Source organism: Carassius gibelio, chromosome B18 (assembly GCF_023724105.1).
Source record: "Carassius gibelio isolate Cgi1373 ecotype wild population from Czech Republic chromosome B18, carGib1.2-hapl.c, whole genome shotgun sequence".
NCBI classification, from domain to species: Eukaryota; Metazoa; Chordata; class Actinopteri; order Cypriniformes; family Cyprinidae; genus Carassius; species Carassius gibelio.
The window spans coordinates 16830040-16849637 of NC_068413.1; the positions used below are offsets into that span (position 1 = coordinate 16830040).

General features: G+C 41.6%; 2 protein-coding genes and 1 long non-coding RNA gene across 33 annotated transcripts in view; 1 reads left to right on the forward strand and 2 right to left on the reverse strand.

Moving 5' to 3' along the window:
* Positions 1 to 2142: 2142 nt before the first annotated feature.
* Positions 2143 to 5609, reverse strand: LOC127977103 (neuronal acetylcholine receptor subunit beta-4-like). Its single transcript, XM_052581783.1, has 5 exons — positions 5564 to 5609; positions 5307 to 5452; positions 4668 to 4777; positions 3430 to 4450; positions 2143 to 2560 (listed from the first exon to the last, which is right to left on the reverse strand). The coding sequence occupies exons 1-5, from the start codon at positions 5607 to 5609 to the stop codon at positions 2414 to 2416; spliced, it is 1470 nt and encodes a 489-aa protein (XP_052437743.1). The 3' UTR covers positions 2143 to 2413.
* Positions 5610 to 16734: 11125 nt separating this feature from the next.
* Positions 16735 to 19598, reverse strand: part of LOC127977744 (zona pellucida sperm-binding protein 4-like) — a 33174-nt gene continuing 30310 nt past the window's right edge. For 12 of the 31 annotated variants that reach the window (XM_052582829.1, XM_052582828.1, XM_052582838.1 and 9 more), the window contains 8 exons: positions 18221 to 18709; positions 17956 to 18143; positions 17785 to 17882; positions 17558 to 17715; positions 17292 to 17484; positions 17075 to 17222; positions 16924 to 16996; positions 16735 to 16845 (listed from right to left, as the gene is read on the reverse strand). In XM_052582829.1, coding sequence (XP_052438789.1) covers positions 16769 to 16845; positions 16924 to 16996; positions 17075 to 17222; positions 17292 to 17484; positions 17558 to 17715; positions 17785 to 17882; positions 17956 to 18143; positions 18221 to 18709 — 1424 coding nt within the window. In that variant the 3' untranslated portion in view covers positions 16735 to 16768. Of the gene's footprint in view, positions 16846 to 16923; positions 16997 to 17074; positions 17223 to 17291; positions 17485 to 17557; positions 17716 to 17784; positions 17883 to 17955; positions 18144 to 18220; positions 18710 to 18835; positions 18920 to 19598 lie in introns of all 31 variants that reach the window. The other 19 variants (XM_052582858.1, XM_052582856.1, XM_052582852.1 and 16 more) reach the window with 6 other exon arrangements.
* Positions 18376 to 19220, forward strand: LOC127977749 (uncharacterized). Its single transcript, XR_008158350.1, has 3 exons — positions 18376 to 18499; positions 18794 to 18919; positions 19004 to 19220. It is a non-coding gene; the product is annotated as an uncharacterized LOC127977749 (long non-coding RNA).

Genomic DNA, 19598 nt, shown 5'->3' on the forward strand with positions numbered 1-19598 from the left:
TTTAAAGACCAGTTTGAAGAAAGAATAATTAGCTTTTTGGATTAAAATATTTTTTTTTATATGAAATAAAAAACGGCATGACAATTAGAAATTAGACTGTACAGATATTGAAATATACTGTACACGCTTATACACACCTATACACCTAGTCATGCAATGCTGATGTTGTTAACATATAATTTTTTCTCAAATTGTTAAACAATAATGATATGCACAGTTTGATGTGATATGAAGTGATCATTGGATTTAATCACCATTGGTAGAGTGATTTATTATAATGCTTGTTTTGCTCAGTTGGTCAGAACAAATATGGCAGACTTGTTACTTAATTGTTCAGATGACAATCTCCCGTGAAAATTCTTATTTGGGTCATATATTCCAAGACGAGAGATAATTCAACAAATAACTGCCTTTGCAAACAGAAATGGCGACAAAGAGGCAAAAGTTATGGACTGATGCTTTAATAGAAGTCAATTAATAAAGAAAATCTGTTTATGACATTGTTTGACAGCATTCATATTTAACAACACTTTTCACAGCACTGTATCTTTGCAGGAGGTTTCTTGAAGCGTCTGGGAGACACAGTTCTTCTGGATTGAGTCTGTCTCTGTTCTGTTTCTTCATGTGACTCAGACTGATGATGATCAGATCACATCTCTGTGTGCAGCACACACATCTCACTGCATTATTACAATTAATGGGCAGATCAATGTTTGGAAATGCAAACTGATATTTCCTACTGACACATTACATCAAAAGATAGAAATAACTCAAAACTATTTTTAGCTGCTGATAATACTAGTGTTCAGATCATTTTGGCCAGCACTGTATATACAGTTGTGTTCAAAATTATTCAACCCCCTTGACTTGCAAGACAATTTGTTGTGGAGGATAACATTTTATGAAACCAATTTAACAAAGGCATCAGTAAAGTATTAGAGAAAGTTTGTTACACTTTTGAGTGATTCTGAGAATGGAACATTGATGAATCATGATAAAATTCGAATTGGCTCTAAACATTTATGTTCAAAATTATTCAACCCCCTTTGTGCAGAATCTTTTATACTTTAAAATCACCAATAAATGCTGTCTGTAAGTGTTTAGAAGCTTCTGTCACCTCTCTACTACAGTTTTGGCCCATTCCACACCTGAACAAGCTTTCAGATCACTGATAATCTTTGGTTTTCACATTGCCACTGTTTCTTCAAATTCAACCAGATATTTGAAATGAGAATTAAGCCTGGAGACTGAACAGATCACTCAAGAACATTCTGTGACTGATCCCTGAACCAAGCAGAAGTAGATTTGGATGTGTACTCTGGGATGACTGTCCTGCAGGAAAGTCCATTGATCATCAGCGTCAGTCTTTGCACCAAAGGCATCACAATTCTTGTCAAAATGGCCTGACACTTTAAAGAATCCATGATGTCCTTCATACAGTCATGATTTCCACTTCCTTCTACAGTGAAGAAACCCCATAACAGGACTGATCCACCTCCAAGTTTGAGGATACAGATGGTGTTCTTCTGCTTATGAGCTTTGTCTGTTTTGCAGCAGACATACCGCTGATCCACGGGTCCAAAAAGTTCCAGTTTGGTCACATCACTCCATATAACATTCCTCCAGAGCTCCACAAGTCTACACAAATGAATTTTATCAAGTTCAAGTCGTCCTTTGTTCTTCTTAATCAAGAGTGGTATTCTACAAGATGTCTCAACATGAAGGCAATACTTGTCTAGTGTTCTTCTACACACTGCTTTGAAATGGTTTTCCTCCTTTCATCGGGTCATCTTGCAAGTCTTTGGCTTAACATTGAAGATTTTTCTCAGTTGCTCTGATTAAACATTTTATGATATTGTGCTTTTTCTTCCACAACCTCAAAGATTTTCTGGTAAAACACACTTTAAGCTAAGGAATAAGGCTGAGAGCTGTGTCTCTAGGAACTTTCATGTCTTGGAAATCTTCATATAGCCTTAGTCTTTCTAAAGTAATACAATATTTCTTCTCTTTTGCTTTTGTGAGATCTCTGTTGACATTTTTGCTACTCAACTTCAACACATGCATGGGCTAACTGTATGTGTAACGGCTCAAGTTTATAAAGGCTTAATTGTGTTTTGAGACTGTTTTATTCTCCACCATGCAAATAAGTGATTTAAAAACAGCAATGTTGAATAGGGGTTGAATAATTATGACATAGCAGTATTATTAAAAAATCTTATAACTCAAAAGTATTACATTATATATTGACAATATCACTTTTAATATGCCAGTGAACTGTTATAGATAAACATTTTATTTTATCCTGGATCTTCAGAAAAGCTTGTATTTGTAAAGTACTGCAGTCTCTAGGGGGTTGAATAATTTTGAACACAACTGTACATATATAAAGCATGAGTTGATTGAGATCTCCAGCTCACACCCCGTCTGGTCTGGTGGTGGTCTGGCTCTGGAAGAGCGGCTGGAGGAACAGACCCAGTGTTCCCACCACACACACAATCACAAAGATCCACAGAAACAGGCGGTCCACCACCATGGCCACGTACTTCCAGTCCTCGATGACCTGTGGATGCACAGAGACCAGCTTGTTAATAACCCTATTGACTCGTTAGGTGCACTCAAAACTCACAAACTGTCTGACAAATTGAACACTTCAACAAAAACTTTGTTTTAGATTGATAGGAGGGCAATTATGGCCCCCAATTGTGATTTACAAGTGAAACCATCACAGTACATCAATTCCAATAAAGAGTTCTTGGGATGATATGGAATAACTGATCATATGAGCTCAACATTTATTACTGTTCAAATGTTTGGTATGGAAGAATATTCAGGGCAATTTTTAAAAGGATTCGCATGAAAAAACAAAGTCCATTTGCAACAGTTTTTCCCATTTCTTCTGAGTTATGAGCCTGTCATATTTAAGTAACAATGCTGTGTGTAGGATAACCTGCCAAAACTCAAATGGAATCGCAATCCCTTTTGAATTTGAATTTCGAATGTCTACATGGAAAGCTGCCAATCAATGTGAGGGGTGGAACTATACTAGGGGGCGTGTTTTTATTGGGAGGTGACATCACTCACAGATGACCGTGCCCATCACTTTGATCAATGCAGGTGATTGCTAAAGGCAGTTGCCAATCAGTTCGTGCTTGTGTGAACTAACAGACAACCTTCTTGGTGCAATACATAATTCTGTCTTTTTTTCCCGCCAAATGTAAAACTTTAAAGCTGCTTTGACACAAGCTGTATCACTAAAATCGTTATATAAATAAAGGTGGCTTGACTTGACTAAAGACTGGAATTATGATGCTGAAAATTCAACTTTGATCACAGTTTTTCTACTGTATTTTTGACCAAATAAATGCAGCCTTGTTGAGCAGAATGGTTGCACATTTGAAAGTGTATCTGAGAAGCGATAAAGTCACTCACACTTTGATCGTTGTCATTTCCCATCATGTGATCCGCTACGTAGCTAACACCATCCACGGCCTCCTGGATCTCAGATCCCCAGTCTGGAGCTGGCCTGCTCTCTCTCAGGTCCTGTGTGGAGCTGTGTGCATCAGGCAGGAACCCAGCGTGCCCATGATCTACTTTCTGGACCTGAGGTGCTCCGCTGTAAAAGTGTCCAGGCAATGAAAGCGCAGAGGATGCCGCCAGAAGCGAGGAGGCTGACGAGGACATGGCGGATTTGTGAGGATTGCTGAAGCCCTGCAAAGTTGATCCGGGATCCCGCAGCTGGCGACGGGCTGAGTTTCCCCGTGGTCTCTGCATGAACAGCAGCGATGGGAGTCTGACCAGGAACACCAGCTTGACCCAGTCCGGCATGCTGTGTGTGCTCGGAGAACGATGGTGCACGTTCAGCACACACACACTGGTGATGATGGAGAAGGTCACCAGCACCATGGTGAACATCAGGTACTTCCCTATTAGAGGAACGTCCAGCGACGTGGGCGGCACGATCTTGGAGATCAGCAGGAGGAAGACGATCAGCGCCAGCAGGACAGAGATGCACAGCGTTATCTTCTCGCCACAGCCCGAAGGCAGGTAGAAGACCAGGATGGCCAGCCAGGTGATGAGCACACAAGGGATGATCAGGTTGATGGTGTAGAAGAGCGGCTTGCGCTTGATGATGAAGTCGTAGGTCAGATCCACGTAGGTGGGGTCCAGAGCGCTGACCGTCCTCCGGCCCGGTAGAGCCAGGATGTCCCACTCGCCGCTGGGAGTGAAGTCGTCCATGCTGGCCGCGTCGGACTTCAGCAGCAGGTCGATCTCGGTGTGGTCGTAGGTCCAGGAGCGGAACTTGAGCGTGCAGTTCTGCTGGTCGAAGGGGAAGTGCTTGACCTCGATCTTGCAGGCGCTCTTGTAAATGGCAGGAGGAAGCCAAGCAATGCTGCCGTTGAACAGGACGATGGCGTTGGTGAAGACTGTCACCTCATACGTCCCATCGGCACTGTGGAGCCAACAGAAGAATATAATGCATGTGGGATATGTGACAAGGGCATTTTAGGCTTTATACAGTGCTGGCCAGAATTATAGGGGTGCTCGCAGAAATATAGGGGTGCTCGCTCAGAGGAACACCGGTGGATGCTGGTGGCTCATTCCTTGCCGGATTCAGTTTCCGGTCATTATCTCCTTCAGCATCTGGGTTTCTCTCATCAGAAACTCACTTGTTGTACAGCACTATGTCAGGAAGCCAGATGTCTCTGGAGGGGATCCGGAGCTTGTCGATTCCCTCGTACTCCGCCGGGTCCCACGACAGACGATAATCATTCCAGTTCTGCAGATAATATCACAACTGTCTTATTACATAAATGAGCTTTCCCTCGGTCAGATGAGAACAATTTCACACTCAGTTAGCAGCATGATGAATGGACGTGAGTGCACTGACTATTGGACAGGACACACAACAGGTGATGATGCTTTAATTGAGTATCAATTGATTAATAATTAACACTGACACTGACCTGAGTAATCCAGACGTTCGTCGTCATGATCTGCTTTATCTCGTTCTGGAAGCGCAGAAATACAAATAATAACACAAACACACAGCTGATACTGACTTTTGAAACTATTTCACAAAAATGGAAACTTGCAGAGATTGCATATGATATTTAATGGGACATTCATGATACATCATTGTTTTTAGTGGCTGGATGTGAAATCATATGTGAATGAAGGTATCAATATCTCTGTCTGTTTAAGCCTCACAAGTGATTAAAATCTGATGCAACTCTTAAAGTTTTTGGCTGCTGAAATACACTACAGCGGCTCTGGTACTGATTGACTGAGGTCAGGCTTTGACTCACCACACTGATGAGCTGCGCCAGAGACACCTGCAGGAGAACGGTCACTCTCTCTGCCCGGTTCACCGCCGGCCGGATCAGTTTATTATAGCGCTCTTTACCCAGCAGCCAGTTGATCAACCGCTCCTCTGAGTCTGCACAGAGTCCACCTGCAGACCGCCAGAGAACACCTCAGACCAGAAGACCACAGACTCATGTGTGAAACAGTTGCTCCAGAAGCTTGTTTAGTTCAGAGCACAAAGATGGTCACAATATCCTACAGAAATACTGCAGTTTGATTTTCAGTCGAATGCACTTCTTGTACATGGTGACTATATGTTGAATGTTGATTATACAAACTAAGGTTCAAGTTCAACTTTATAATTTTACAAACATTAATGGAACAATAGTTGTGAATGTTCTCTGAATGTTCAAAAAGAAATGTTAGACGAACATCAAACTAAAAATTAAAAAAGAATTCCATGAATGATTTATAAATAACAAATATGCAGCTGTGGTTAAAAACTTACACATACCTGTTATACCAAAAATAAGGAGGAAATTCAAATTCTGAATTTGAAGATCACAGGAAATTTGACATATTTTGTCTTCTGGGAAACAAATAAGCTTCTGCTGATGATATGAAAGGCAGTACTAGATGATAAATTTGATATTTAAACAAAATATGACCCTGTCTGTGAATAACAAGCATTAAAGTTTGATTTCAATCTTTGACATGGCCTTACTCAGTCAGATTTAAAGATTATATTTTCACAGAATGTAATATATATATTGATGAAAGATGATTTTATGTAGAAAACAGTAAATCACAAAAAATGACTTTAGCTGGGTTTTCACAGGCAGGGTCATAAATAAGAAAACTGTACACATCCTCATCCCGTTCAAAAGTTTTCACCCCCAAGCTCTCAATCATATGTCTTTCTCAGTGTGAAAAGATTGCTGGAAAGGGTTCAAAAGATGCTGGAAAACCAAATAATGTGCAGGAGCTAGTGGATTTCTCTGAAGAACCTTATTCAGGACAATACCAAATATAAAAAAAATGACACACATTTGTACAATCTCTCTTATTTTGGTAGAATAATTAACATTTTGCAGATTCTGCAAAGTGTATGTCAACATTTCTCCACAACTGTGTAACGTTTTGAGAACATTATTTAAGACCAAATCATTCTGAATTTCTATTAATGTAACTAGAACAAAACGTTGAGAGAACCTTGCCAGAATTATATCCAAATAATAATATATATTATAATAATGACCTCAAACGTCTTTCTCCTGAAACTACTTCTGTTTACAACTGTGAGCACAAGCTAGATTAAAGTGAATATTACGTTTTGAATATGGATGTTTTTCTTAAAAAAACGCATTGATTCATGACAGAAGGCCTTTGTCCACCCACCGGAGCCATGTGAGACACTTTTTTATTATGGATGGGTGCTTTTTATTTGACCTCATTTGGATTGAAGCAATGCGACCCCTGCTGAGTGCCATTAAACAGCTTGAAACATCAAAGACATTGTTGAATATAACTCCGACTGGATTCATCTGAAAGAAGAAGGCACCTAATTTTCTAATTTTCAGTTTTGGGTAAACTAACACTTTAATGCAGTAAAAAAAAAAAAAAAAAAAAAACATGGACACACCACTGAGACCTACAGCTTTAATTGGGATTAATTAATATTAATGAGCAGTGGTCTGTGATAATTAGAGACACCCAGAGCTACACTGTAAGCACTCACTTTGTAATGCAGATAGAAGAATCACAAAACACAAGAAATGAAACGGCAGACCCACAGGAACAATTGGAGAAAGGAAAACTTCAGCACAAACACATCTCTGATTTAAAGTGATTGTGTGAAGAACCAGCAAAAACCGAAATCAATATTTGAGCAAGAAAATAATCAACCAGTGTTCGAAACTCTCGCTTTACCTTTAGCCTGATTCACTACAATTAGCTAATAATAATGTTCTTTAATTTGAGCTGTGCTAGAAGGAATTTGCTGGAAATTCAAACATTCAGCAGCGTCATTACAACACATCTGAAAACATAAAGAAAGAGTCCAGGATAGTAGACTATATCACATGTGAGGGTTCAATTGGTCAGAACAAATATGGCAGACTTGTTACTTAATTGTTCAGATGACAATCTCCCGTGAAAATTCTTATTTGGGTCATATATTCCAAGACGTAGACAAGAATCTGTTATTGTGAAGTTCAGTATCCACACATTCACCTCAAAATATTAGATTCCTGCCGGTGCACACCCCACACAAGGACGACATAACCCCCTTATTATAGAATTGTGCTATAATAACCCCTATAAATACAATTAATTATATACTCTAACACTTGAAAGGAGACAAAAATTTCATTTTTAAATCATACCCTATTCATACACTATCAAAGTTTGTTAATAATTTACTATATTTATTGGGTGGATAATTTTATCAGTTGTTTATTATTCATGCAAACATACATATTGCCCACCAAACATGTTATTTTCGGATAGTCAAGATTACAAAAGACAATACCTGACAGTCAGCTCTGGTGCTGCAGATGTCAAATCACAAGTAAATAATCAATAAGTTAAGGGTAAGTGTAGGGAGGGCTTTATTGTCCCAATAAGGTGGCATCCATTAAATTAGAGTCATTAAGTTATTATTGCATACTGTTTTATAATGTAATACAATACTGAGGTGCAGATAATTGCCACTATTTGCAGTAAGTAGTATACATAGCAGAAAATCCTGCTATTTTAACAGTATAAATATAATCTATAGATATTTGCACTTAGTGTAAACAGCCGCTGTCTTTTTTGATAACTGCCAGACTAATGCCAGTGATGCAATGTTGCCAGATGTTGCTATTAAAGTAAACAAAAACCTATTAATAAATAAAATAAATCTAAATTATTTCAAATATTTTGAAAATTAGATAAGATTAAATTATCGCTGACCCTAAACCGCAACTTCCTACTTTATAAACTTTCTAAAGTGTTCAATTTAGTGGAAAAAACGAGTAATTCTTACAGCACCTAGGTCTAGGTCGGGTACCGATTGGGCAAACGGTTCTCCTTTAAGCATAAGCAGTCGCACAGCCTCCACTATCCAGTGTGAAAGCCTCTGCTTCGACAGCGCGCTGCCTTTCTTGGAACCCGCGTCCGAAAATGGCTTGTTCTGTTCACATAAGCACGCAGGTCAAACACAGGGCACAAAGCGCACTTCTGAGACACTGAATTACTGGCCTCCTCGGGTCAAAATGCTTGAGTTGTAACTATCTGAGCTCTCAACGGCGTTGAGCGCACTTTAGGCGAGTAGCTGCGTTTGGGTAAAAGTCTGACCATACAATCGTCCGGTCCAAACTGCATACACGCGCTGTTCACTGACAGGGCATGCAAGTCTCCCACTCATTTCTTGCAAGCTAGCGCGAGCAGTACTACTGCCATCTTAAATGAGAGCCCTTTAAGGCCGCTAGACTCGGCTGGTTCAAAAGTTGGGTCGGACAGCGCACTAAGCACTAAGGTCAGGTCCCAGGATTAAGCCCCCTAGCTTCCTGGAGAAAGCTCGTTATCAGGGGGTTCAGTATGTGCATACCACTAAGCTTCAGGGAAGTGAGCGCTGTATTCATGTAAATACGCGGGGAGCCAAAGCCAGCCCAAACGGCAAGACTTTGAACTGGTATGCAACACCCTCAAATGCAAAATGGAGGAAGCGTCTGTGATGTGGGGCTATCTGGATGTGTACGCATCTTTCAGATCCACTGCAATGAAGTAATCGTTGGGCTGAATGTGCGCGAGGATCTGCTTCACAGTTAAAATCTTGAACGTGCTTTTCGCAAGCGCTTTGATCAATAATCTCAGGTCTAAGATGGGGTGCATACCTCCGTCCTTTTTCGGAACAAGAAAATAACGGCTGTAGGACCTGGAAATTCTCCACTATCTCTACTGCTTGTTTGGCGAGGAGAGAGGAGATTTCTGCCAGTAGCAGCGGGGCGCTCTGTTCTGAGACCTCTGTCATAATCACACCGCCGAAGCGGGGTGGTCTGCGAGTGAACTGGATAGATTTATATAATTCAACACATGCAGCTAGTGCATAAGGGATTTTGCAAAGCATAAATATAAAACCAAACATTTTACGTACTGCAGACACAAACCAGCTGACAATGAACAATCTGAGAACATTGCACTATTTATATATATATATATATATATATATATATATATGCTTGGCAAAATCCCTTATGCACTAGCTGCATGTGTTGAATCATAGAAATCTATTATTACGAACTTGCTTCATGGAGAATGAAAACAGCCTTAAACTAAACTAAAACACACATATACAGTACATAGATACACATCACTTTAATGATACTACTCAAAATTGCCACCAATTTTGTTTTTATTTAGCAAAAATGAATAAACAAACAAATAAACGTAAATAGTTCAGCTGTGTAAGAAGATTTATTAATCAAAAACCCCCCTTTCATGTAAAGCGCTTTGAGAACCCCGAAGAGCGCTATATAAATTAAATAATTATAAAACATGCAGTCAAACAGAACAAAGAGAGAATGTCGTGTTTTTAAGCAGAAGGAAGCATTTGTTAAATCCGAGCATTTATTTGCATGAACTTGGCATCCCACTAAAGCAACTATCTCACAATATTAACCGCAATAAATCTGGAACCACTAAAAATGACTCTAAAGATATCTAAAGGAAAAGCAACAGGGTTTCACTTCAGTAACCGAGAAGCTGAATCAAAGATAAACCATTGATGGCAGATTGAGTTTTTTTTTACTTACTTCGGGTGAGGGTAAATATGCAAATGATGACGGAGAGCGCGCGCGTCATGGTCCAGTGTGTATTTCGCTGCTCTTCAGTGCCATTCCGCCTCATACAGAAGCGCAGAACTTCACAAGAGCGAACAGCACTGATGATGATGATACTGCTGAGGATGAGGAGGAGGATGATAGAGCCCACAGCAGCAGCGGAACATACAGGGCTCGCTTCTGTTCCACCAACACACACACACACACACACACACACACACACACTCCGCGCCTCCCTGCCTCTCACAGCTCACCAGGGGCTAGTTGTTAAAATTTTAAGGTTGAGTTTGAAAGTTTTTGTGGAGTCACGGTCTTGGGAACAAAAGACAAAATTATGTTTTAGCGTTATTGATCAGTGTGTGGAAAATGTTTATTGAACATGTGACATTTTGTGCAAAACAAGCCCCAGTTGCAGCCTCTTGTAGGCTAAAATCATGAATTGTACATTTGACCCACACACTTTTAAAATAAAAGTACTCAAACATTTTAGTGGCAAAGCAACTTGTAATAAGTGGCATGAATCATATGGTTGGCAAAAATACAAATTTAACTTTTAATATTTGTAGATACAATTGTATAGAAGAAAACATGTCCAGAATGCAAATCATAATGCCTAAAGTAGTTTATTAATGTATAAATGTGTGGGGGCATCTGCATGGTGTAATAATTCATATTTAGAATTTTACAAATAGACCAGAAAGAAGATGAATACTTTTATCAATCTGTCATTTATACATTATACCTCTTCACATGAGCCAACTGGTCTTGGTCATTCACAGGGTCAGAGTTTAGGCCAAAACATTCTTAAGGTCTGCTCTGTGTTTGTGGAGCAGAGAGATTTACACCGCAGATGGCCAGTCATCCAATCTCTCCCATGCTGATTTATTTCTCAGACGCTCTGCTGAATCAATGGGGCATGCTGAGTTAGACAGGAACAGGTCGATAAAAGTTCAATTAAAATATATTGCACACACAAATACTGGAGTAAAATGATAAATTCTAGTTTTTACTGATACTTCACATTATTAAATTAATTATCATCAACACTTTGCTCACCTCATCTGCTATTTATTACATTTTTTATCTGATCTAGCAATGTATTTTGTGATTTCTATTTCTGGAAACATGCAATGCTGTGAATTCAATCAGCAGACGACTGACCAATAGTAATGCCACAGATTAAACCTGACCTTCATTGCCTGTTGAACCTGTTTGTTTACAAAAAAAAGTATTTTGAAAATAAGAAAAATTGACAGAAAAACATACAAATAAACAAAGTACTGCACAGTTTGTTCACATTTTTCTCAGTGCTTTAAGTGACCCAAGAGAGGTGCCGGTACTCTATTATAGCCTTTTTTATATAAACGGGGAGGGGTGTGTGGGGGGGGGGTGGTCTTGGGTGACGGGATGGGGGGCTTATGATATTAGACTTCGTAGCCTATAATAAAAGATAATGACTTTCAAACCTTAACTAAACACATTTTTATTCAAAGATCAACCATCTGTCATTACTCTTTAGTCTGCCACAAGAAACAGCAGCATTAAAATCATGAACTCAAATGTCATTGTAAAAAACAAAAAAAAAACAATGACTGTTGTAACAGTGTGTAAATCAGACCTTTCTGTAACGCTAACGTTAATAAGCTTAAACGAAAATAATGAAATAATTGTGTAGCGGAGTATTTTTTGTACACAGTGCCACGAACTGTCAATCACTCCTGTGCGCGTGCATCACTGTCCTCCTCGCAGCTGCAGCAACTTGCGCTCTCTTCATCAAGCTTTAAAACAAAAAGGGGACAAAAAGATCATATTGTCTTTGTGCATAGGCTATAGATTAGGGACGACTCAACCTCCGCAGACAGTTTTTAATGTTTATCAGACAATAAATACTCAAGATTTTGCTTTAGTATAATTTTCGGGACAATTAGGGCCAGATTCGGGAGTCGGGACAACAGTTTAGATTTCGGGACTGTCCCGAATTTTTCGGGACGTCTGGTCACCCTATCTGAAAGAGCTGCATTACTTCATTAGTTTGAGTCTGACCTGCAGTGATAGGATTCTAACTTGCTGAGGTGTCAGTCAGCGAATCATCTTCTTATGATCTTGTTCTTTCGGTATTCAGAGTCTGAAGCCAAGAGAACATATTAAGTGCTGTTAACTGTATTTGATTATTAACAGTACCGAGTGTATACTCATATAGACTTTCACACACCTTCTCCGGCCACGTTGAGTTGTTGACACTAACAGTGGGAAAAGCGACACATGTGCTATTCACTTGTATAACTTAAGGGTGAATGGGTAATGTAGTTACTGCTCTCAGTGGGATGAATTAGGAAGCTTGCATTGTGAAGGGCGCTCTGAAAATCGGCAGTGCAGGTAAAAGATTAAAATCTCTATTAAAACAAATGTCCAAATGAGCGTACCGGTACGCTAAAAGCACGTTCTGGGCGCACGGAGAGGTGGCGGTACGCTCAAGAGCTATATTTGGAAGTGGCGGTACTGAGTACCGGTGCGTACCGGCCCACTTAAAGCACTGATTTTTCTGAATAAATGGTTAGAAATTAAAGTCTTTAAAAACAAATCAATTTCTCAGTGTTGATTTGGGGAAAGGACAAGGGGAAGTTGTGGCCTAATGGTTAGAGAGTCTGACTCCCAATCGTATGGTTGTGAGTTCGAGTCTCGGGACGGCAGGAATTGTAGGTGGGGGGAGTGCATGTACAGTTCTCTCTCCACCTTCAATACCAGGTGCCCTTAGGTGACTTAGGTGCCCTTGAGCAAGGCATTGAACCCGCAACTGCTCCCCGGGCGCCGCAGCATAAATGACTGCCCACTGCTCCGGGTGTGTGCTCACAGTGTGTGTGTGTGGGTTCACTGCTCTGTGTGTGTGTGCACTTTGAATGGTTTAAACGCAGAGCAAGAATTCTGAGTATGGGTCACCATACTTGGCTGAATTTCACGCCACTTTCACTTAATAGTTCTCTGTAAAAAAAAAAAATATATATATATATATATATATATAAAATATTTGACAAATCTTTAGTCCCAGTGCTTCTCACTATGACAACGTGGTGGGACTTAAAGAGCATGGTTATGGATTGATGCCCCAGGATGAAGAAATGCTTGTGAGTTATCTCTTGGCGGTTCCTCATCATCCCTCATGGCCCCAGTGTTACCCACCAAGCTGCTTAGGACTTCTTCGTCTTTGGTGGTTAAAAAGTAGATGGCAGGCTGTCAGGCTGGTGCTTGCCTACACCCCATGTCAGTGTAGCAGGTGTATCAAGCTGACCTGCTGAAAGAGATGGTCGAGGGAAAAAATATTTAGAATTACGACATTCAGAGCTGCATCAGGCAAGCACCCTGCTAGCACCTTCTGGTTTGTTTGGCAGCGTTGTAAAAACAGTTGTGGACAGATTTCAGGAGGCCAAGAAACAAGTACTGGCTCCTCATACAGGAAAGTACAAAAAACTGAGCGTCGCCACTCATACAGTGGCACTCCAGGCTGAAGTCTTCTAGAGATGTGATGGAGCTGATGACTGTCATTAACAGCAGGAAGGCTTCGGTCAAGAAGTCCTGACAAAAAAGAACTTTAGAACTTATGAGGGCTGGTGTAAACTTCAGCATACAGTTTCTTCTCAGTGCCCTCAGGAGCTCATCTCATTGACCCTGCCACCACATGTGCTTCAGGGCAAGCGGTCTCCAGCAAGCGCAGCTCTCAGCTTCCACCCAGAAATGTAGCAGTTCTGGGAGGCTCACTACCTTCAAGAAGGTCTCTAGCAGTTAGATCGGCCATTCCCTGTCAGTCATCTGGAAGATTAGCTGGTCTTATTACACCAGAGGTCAGTCTCAATAGACTGATTCCCTTAGTAGACTATCTGGCAGTGTGAAAGCTTCTAAATGTGTCACAATGGTTCCTGTGCATTGTAGAAAGAGGTTACAAAATTCAGTTTGGGTCTCACCCACCTCGTTTCAACAGGGTCATTCCCACACTTGTTGGCCTCAAGCAGATCTGAAGGATGCATAGTTCCACATATCCATCCTTCCTCAACACAAGAAGTTCCTGAGGTTTGCTTTTGGGGGCAAATCATACCAATATTGAGTTCTTCCATTCGGCCTCACACTCTCACCCTGCACATTTACCAAGTGTGTGGATGCTGCTCTGGCTCCACGGAGACTCCAGGGCATCCGCATACTCAACAACATCGACGATTGGTTGATACTATCTCAGACCCGCCAACTTGTGCTAATGCACACAGAAGCACATCGGTGGTCTCTTATATAAATTGGCAGGGGGGTCTGCATTCGCGCCCCCTATACAGGCTAGAGTGCCTGTTCCTTCTGTGGAACCAGGGCAAGCGGTTCTCACTGAGGGCAGTTTACATCCCCTGGGATGTACACTAATTAGTAAGCAGACATCATGTTGAGAAGTGGTGGAGCAGATATGGATGAAGTTTTACAGAGGACAAGTGAATCTGTTTGGGACTCAGAGGCTATGGCCTCCAGTACTACCTAGAGTACCTGCTTGGGATATTGTCCGCTGCTTCAAATCACAAAATTTGTGATGCTGCAGGATGGTCCACCCCTCTGACCTTCAGCAGGTTTTAGCCTTGACTATCATGCTGCTCCTACAGTAAACACTCACCTAAAGGATTATATAGGAATACCATACTAATGCTGTGCTTGACCCCCTTTTGCCTTCAGAACTGCCTTAATTCTATGTGGCATTGATTAAACAATGGGGGCCTAAAGTGTGCCAAGAAAACATCCCCCACACCATTACACCACCACCAGCAGTCTGCACAGTGGTAACAAGGCATGATGGATCCATGTTCTCATTCTGTTTACATCAAATTCTGACTCTACCATCTGAATGTCTCAGCAGAAATCATCAGAGACTCATCAGACCAGGCAACATTTTTTCAGTCTTCAACGGTCCAATTTTGGTGAGCTTGTGCAAATTGTAGCATCTTTTTCTTATTTGTAGTGGAGATGAGTGGTACCCGCTGGGGTCTTTTGCTGTTCTAGCCCATCCGCCTCAAGGTTGTGCGTGTTGTGGCTTCACAAATGCTTTGCTGCATACCTCGGTTGTAACGAGTGGTTATTTCACTCAAAGTTGCTCTTCTATCAGCTTGAATCAGTCGGCCCATTCACCTCTGTTAAACAAGTGAAAGGGGGGTACAATGGGGTTTTGTGTATTCAGTTGTTCACAGTGTTACAAAGATGGATTCTCACGGTAAACAAGGCCAAAATTTATTTTGATGAATGAATGAGAATTTCGGTGCCAAAAATCTTACTTCCGGGTTGGTACAAGTTTCGGCTGTTTTTTTTTTTTTTACATCGTGGATCTGATGATGTAGACAAGAGCGGAACTCCTTATGAGCATTTCTGTCAGAAAAGCACACCCACACACACATTGACCAGAGGAGAGTGAGACCAGGCACATCAACAGCAGAGCTGCATGGGATTTGTTCGAGAATGCCTCCAAATAAGTGCGTTTTTGGATGTGAGGGAAAGTTCACAGTGTTCAGCTTCCCCAAGAACCCAGCGTTACACGAAGAGTGGATGCAGTTTGTTTTTCCACAGCAGCAAAAGAGAGTGTAGCAAGTGCCTTTGTCATTTGAGTGACGAATTTTTTATAAACCAGGCCCAAGTCGACCCTGAATTTGCACATCTTTTCTATTAAAACTTGGAGCCGTCCCGGTGATAAGACCCCATTCATGGAAGTACAATTGCATCAGATTTCTGTATTTTGTTGAAAATCAGCACATAAGTGAAGGTTAATGGAAACATCAGTATTATAACTCTGCTCATGGCACGCCTCCAGTAGCTCAGCTTTTTCCGGAAAGAATCGGAAAGCTGTATCTTTTTTTTACAATTATGATAAAACTAAAGACTTCTCTCATATATTCATATATATATATATATATATATATATATATATATATATATATATATATATATAGGAAGCAGTACTATATAGGTACTCAAGATTGACATGAGATTAAGGGAAACCGTTATGTACCCTTTAAGATCAAGAGATTTCAGTTTTAGACAACATACTGGTTTTTGCTCCATTTTGAAGAACAAAAATCATTTTCAAACACAGCCACCATTTTGAACAGGACCACAATGACTCCCTTATTAACAGTGACTCACTGCCACCTACTGGCACTTTAGATGCAGCCTCGGTTTTCTTTGCATTGCAAGATCAATTTTGTTGGTACGGATTGCATTTGCTTGGTAACAGCCCAAATGCCAGTATTTAAAAAAAAAAAAAAAAAATTTCAGGAGTCAGCACACTTAGAAATAGGAAATCAGCACCGTAACAGCAAAATGTGTCCACATAGTTAGATGAAGGGTTGTTTTTTTACATTTCTTCATTTTTGGTGTGCCACCAAGACTTACCGTGGCCTCACTTGGCAATCCCCATTAAAATTTCTGGGGGTGCCACTGATGCAGAACTTCACATTGTGAATATCAGGAACCAAACTACTGTTTGGATGACAAGTTAAAAAGGGGAACCTTGCTATAATAGTGGGAGAAAAAAAAAAAAAAAAAAAATTAATCCCTAGTTCTGCCGAACCAAAACAATACTAATAGACAAGATACCTCGGGTTCTGCAAAGTTTATTAAAAACACTAGATTTACATGACCAGAGTAAGTCCTCCACTAGAAACCACAGTCTGCTCCCTAGAGACAGCCTTGATATGGGTGTCTCTTCCTGAAAGAGAAACATTAGAAGTGAGAACGCGGTTCTAAAATGCTTAGTTCCTCTTGTCAAGAGAAATCAAGAACTCACGTTTCCTGGTGCAGCTTTGCTCACAAGAGCCAGATGATGGATGGCACACCGCTGTACTGCAGTGGATGAAGATCTGACAGGGAAGAAAGAGGCTCAAGTCACAGAATCCACAAGTAGTAAATATACAAATGTTCAAGTAAAGGGGGCATACAGTTTCCTGCAGAGCAGCCAGCGAGGCTGGATCTACAAATGTGAACATCTTCACAACAAAGCGCTTGTAATGGGTTGGGAATTGAAGACCAGATGATCCAGTCACTGGAACCAGTGTGGTCAGATAGCGGTCATCCTGGTAAGGGCACCTGAAGACAAGAGAAGGTTAGGAAGGGTCTCCCAGCAGACTAACGGATAAAGACTGGCTGTACACTCACCCGTCGATCAGAAGGTCCCACTGGGGGAGACTGAGTGGACTGGGGGTTGAAGTCGTCCAACAATGTCCCAGCATCAGGACAATGTTGGGGTCAGTCCTCTCCATAATGTGCACCTCAACATACACAGGCTCTCGCAGGACTTTTGTGATGGGATAATCAGTGTCACTGTAGTAGGACGTGTAGGCCTCATCCCCTGAGGAACAACACTGGGGATTAACCAGGCTCCAGTTTGAAAGGCTTTAGGCAGACACAGGACAAGACCTTACCTTCAGCACAGCCTTTGGTGACACATTGGCCATTGGCCAGTCTGAGCTCCACCCTGAGAGGTCCAGGAGCAGCTACTGGTGGAGGTGGAGGAACAGAGTTGACTTCCACAACCAGAGCTTCCACAGACGTTCCTGAATATCTACACTGGAAGAGAAACCTGGACGACACAGCGAGCTTGTAGCATTTATCAGGGATTAATGTTCACACCAAGTCATGGATCACCTACTCAAAATGACTGTCCCTTGTGATGGAACCATACGGTCCAATCCCCACTTCATACGATGAGGTCATTCGGTTTTCATACACCACATATCCTCCATCCTCCTGTGAATAGGAACAGTGTCAGCATCCAGTCCATCATAAGCAATGCAGAATAAGACCAGTAGCAGCTTCTCACCATCACGCTCGTGCCACATGCGGTCACAGGGAACTGGTATATAGCAAAGGAAGGTGTGGACCCCACAGGAGCACAGGGTGGGTCATTTCCACCCAGTAGATGAACCGAATCCAGACTCAGTCGAGGCAGAGTAACGTCTCTAGACACCACTACCACAAATTGACCATCTCTAATACACTGGACAGTCACTAGAACGAGGTACAAGAGCAGATTAAAGTGCAGGGAATCAGTTTAACACGAACCAAATAAAATTGAGAACACTTACCTGCCCTCCCATAGAAACACTGCTGTCCATTAAAGCAGCAGTCGATAGCTTCACACTCAGCACCACTAATCCCAGGTAGACCACATTGGATCTGCTCAGAATCAGCTACAGCACATTTATCAAGGGGCTCTGCCTGCACTACTGGCTTCTGAAACAGCTGTTGAACCGGCTTCTGAAGCGGAAACTGCTGGCTAGTTAGCTGTTGAACTGGCTTCTGAAGCGGAAACTGCTGGCTAGTTAGCTGTTGAACTGGCTTCTGAAGCGGAAACTGCTGGCTAGGTAGCTGTTGAACTGGCTTCTGAAACGGAAACTGCTGGCTAGTTAGCTGTTGAACCGGCTTCTGAAGCGGAAGCTGCTGGCTAGTTAGCTGTTGAACCGGCTTCTGAAGCGGAAACTGCTGGCTAGTTAGCTGTTGAACTGGCTTCTGAAGCGGAAACTGCTGGCTAGTTAGCTGTTGAACCGGCTTCTGAAGCGGAAACTGCTGGCTAGGTAGCTGTTGAACTGGCTTCTGAAGCGGAAACTGCTGGCTAGTTAGCGGTTGAACTGGCTTCTGAAGCAGAAACTGCTGGCTAGTTAGCTGTTGAACTGGTTTCTGAAGCGGAAACTGCTGGCTAGTTAGCTGTTGAACCGGCTTCTGAAGCGGAAACTGCTGGCTAGTTAGCTGTTGAACCGGCTTCTGAAGCGGAAACTGCTGGCTAGGTAGTTGTTGAACTGGCTTCTGAAGCGGAAACTGCTGGCTAGTTAGCTGTTGAACTGGCTTCTGAAGCGGAAACAGCTGGCTAGTTAGCTGTTGAACTGGCTTCTGAAGCGGAAACTGCTGGCTACTTAGCTGTTGAACTGGCTTCTGAACTGGAAACTGCTGGTCAGTTTGCTGAATCATCAGAGCTTGAGCATCCTGAAGTGATTTTCTCCACTGTGGAACAGCATTACAAAAAGCACAGACCATCAAAATCTGAACCAAACACAAAATTCCAGCCATTATTGAACAGCTAAACAGAAAGTTGAAATACTGCCATTTAGTCTTTTTGTATTCTACAGCTATCAGCTAATTAACGATAGTCCCTCCCTCTTCATTAACAACTGGGTGATTCTCATTGGATCTCAAGATTCAACGCTTATAACACCAACACAGAGGCTGCGTCCACATCTTCATTGACAACTCTCTCAAGCCTCGCTCACTCGGATGCTAAACATTCTTTCCAAATTTTTATCTTCGTCTGATACAGGCTCAAGCATATCAGGTTGGATGCCTTATCTCTCCATCGTTCACGCTGGACAGAAGATCCGCTCTCTGAAACAGCCAGAGCAGAGCTCAACATTATTGTTCATGACCCTTCCAAATAATTCTAGGGACAAATCCCAGGGTTGTAAATGGGCA

What these genes read in the sequence shown, in the direction of transcription:
- LOC127977103 (XM_052581783.1), bottom strand. Translation starts at nt 5,609, where the DNA reads ATGTACAAGAAGTGCATTCGACTGAAAATCAAACTGCAGTATTTCT. An exon ending in AATCAAACTGCAGTATTTCT is followed by an intron (nt 5,453 to 5,563) that starts GTAGGATATTGT and finishes GGCGGTCTGCAG; the next exon opens with GTGGACTCTGTGCAGACTCA. An exon ending in GAAATGACAACGATCAAAGT is followed by an intron (nt 2,561 to 3,429) that starts GTGAGTGACTTT and finishes GTGCATCCACAG; the next exon opens with GTCATCGAGGACTGGAAGTA.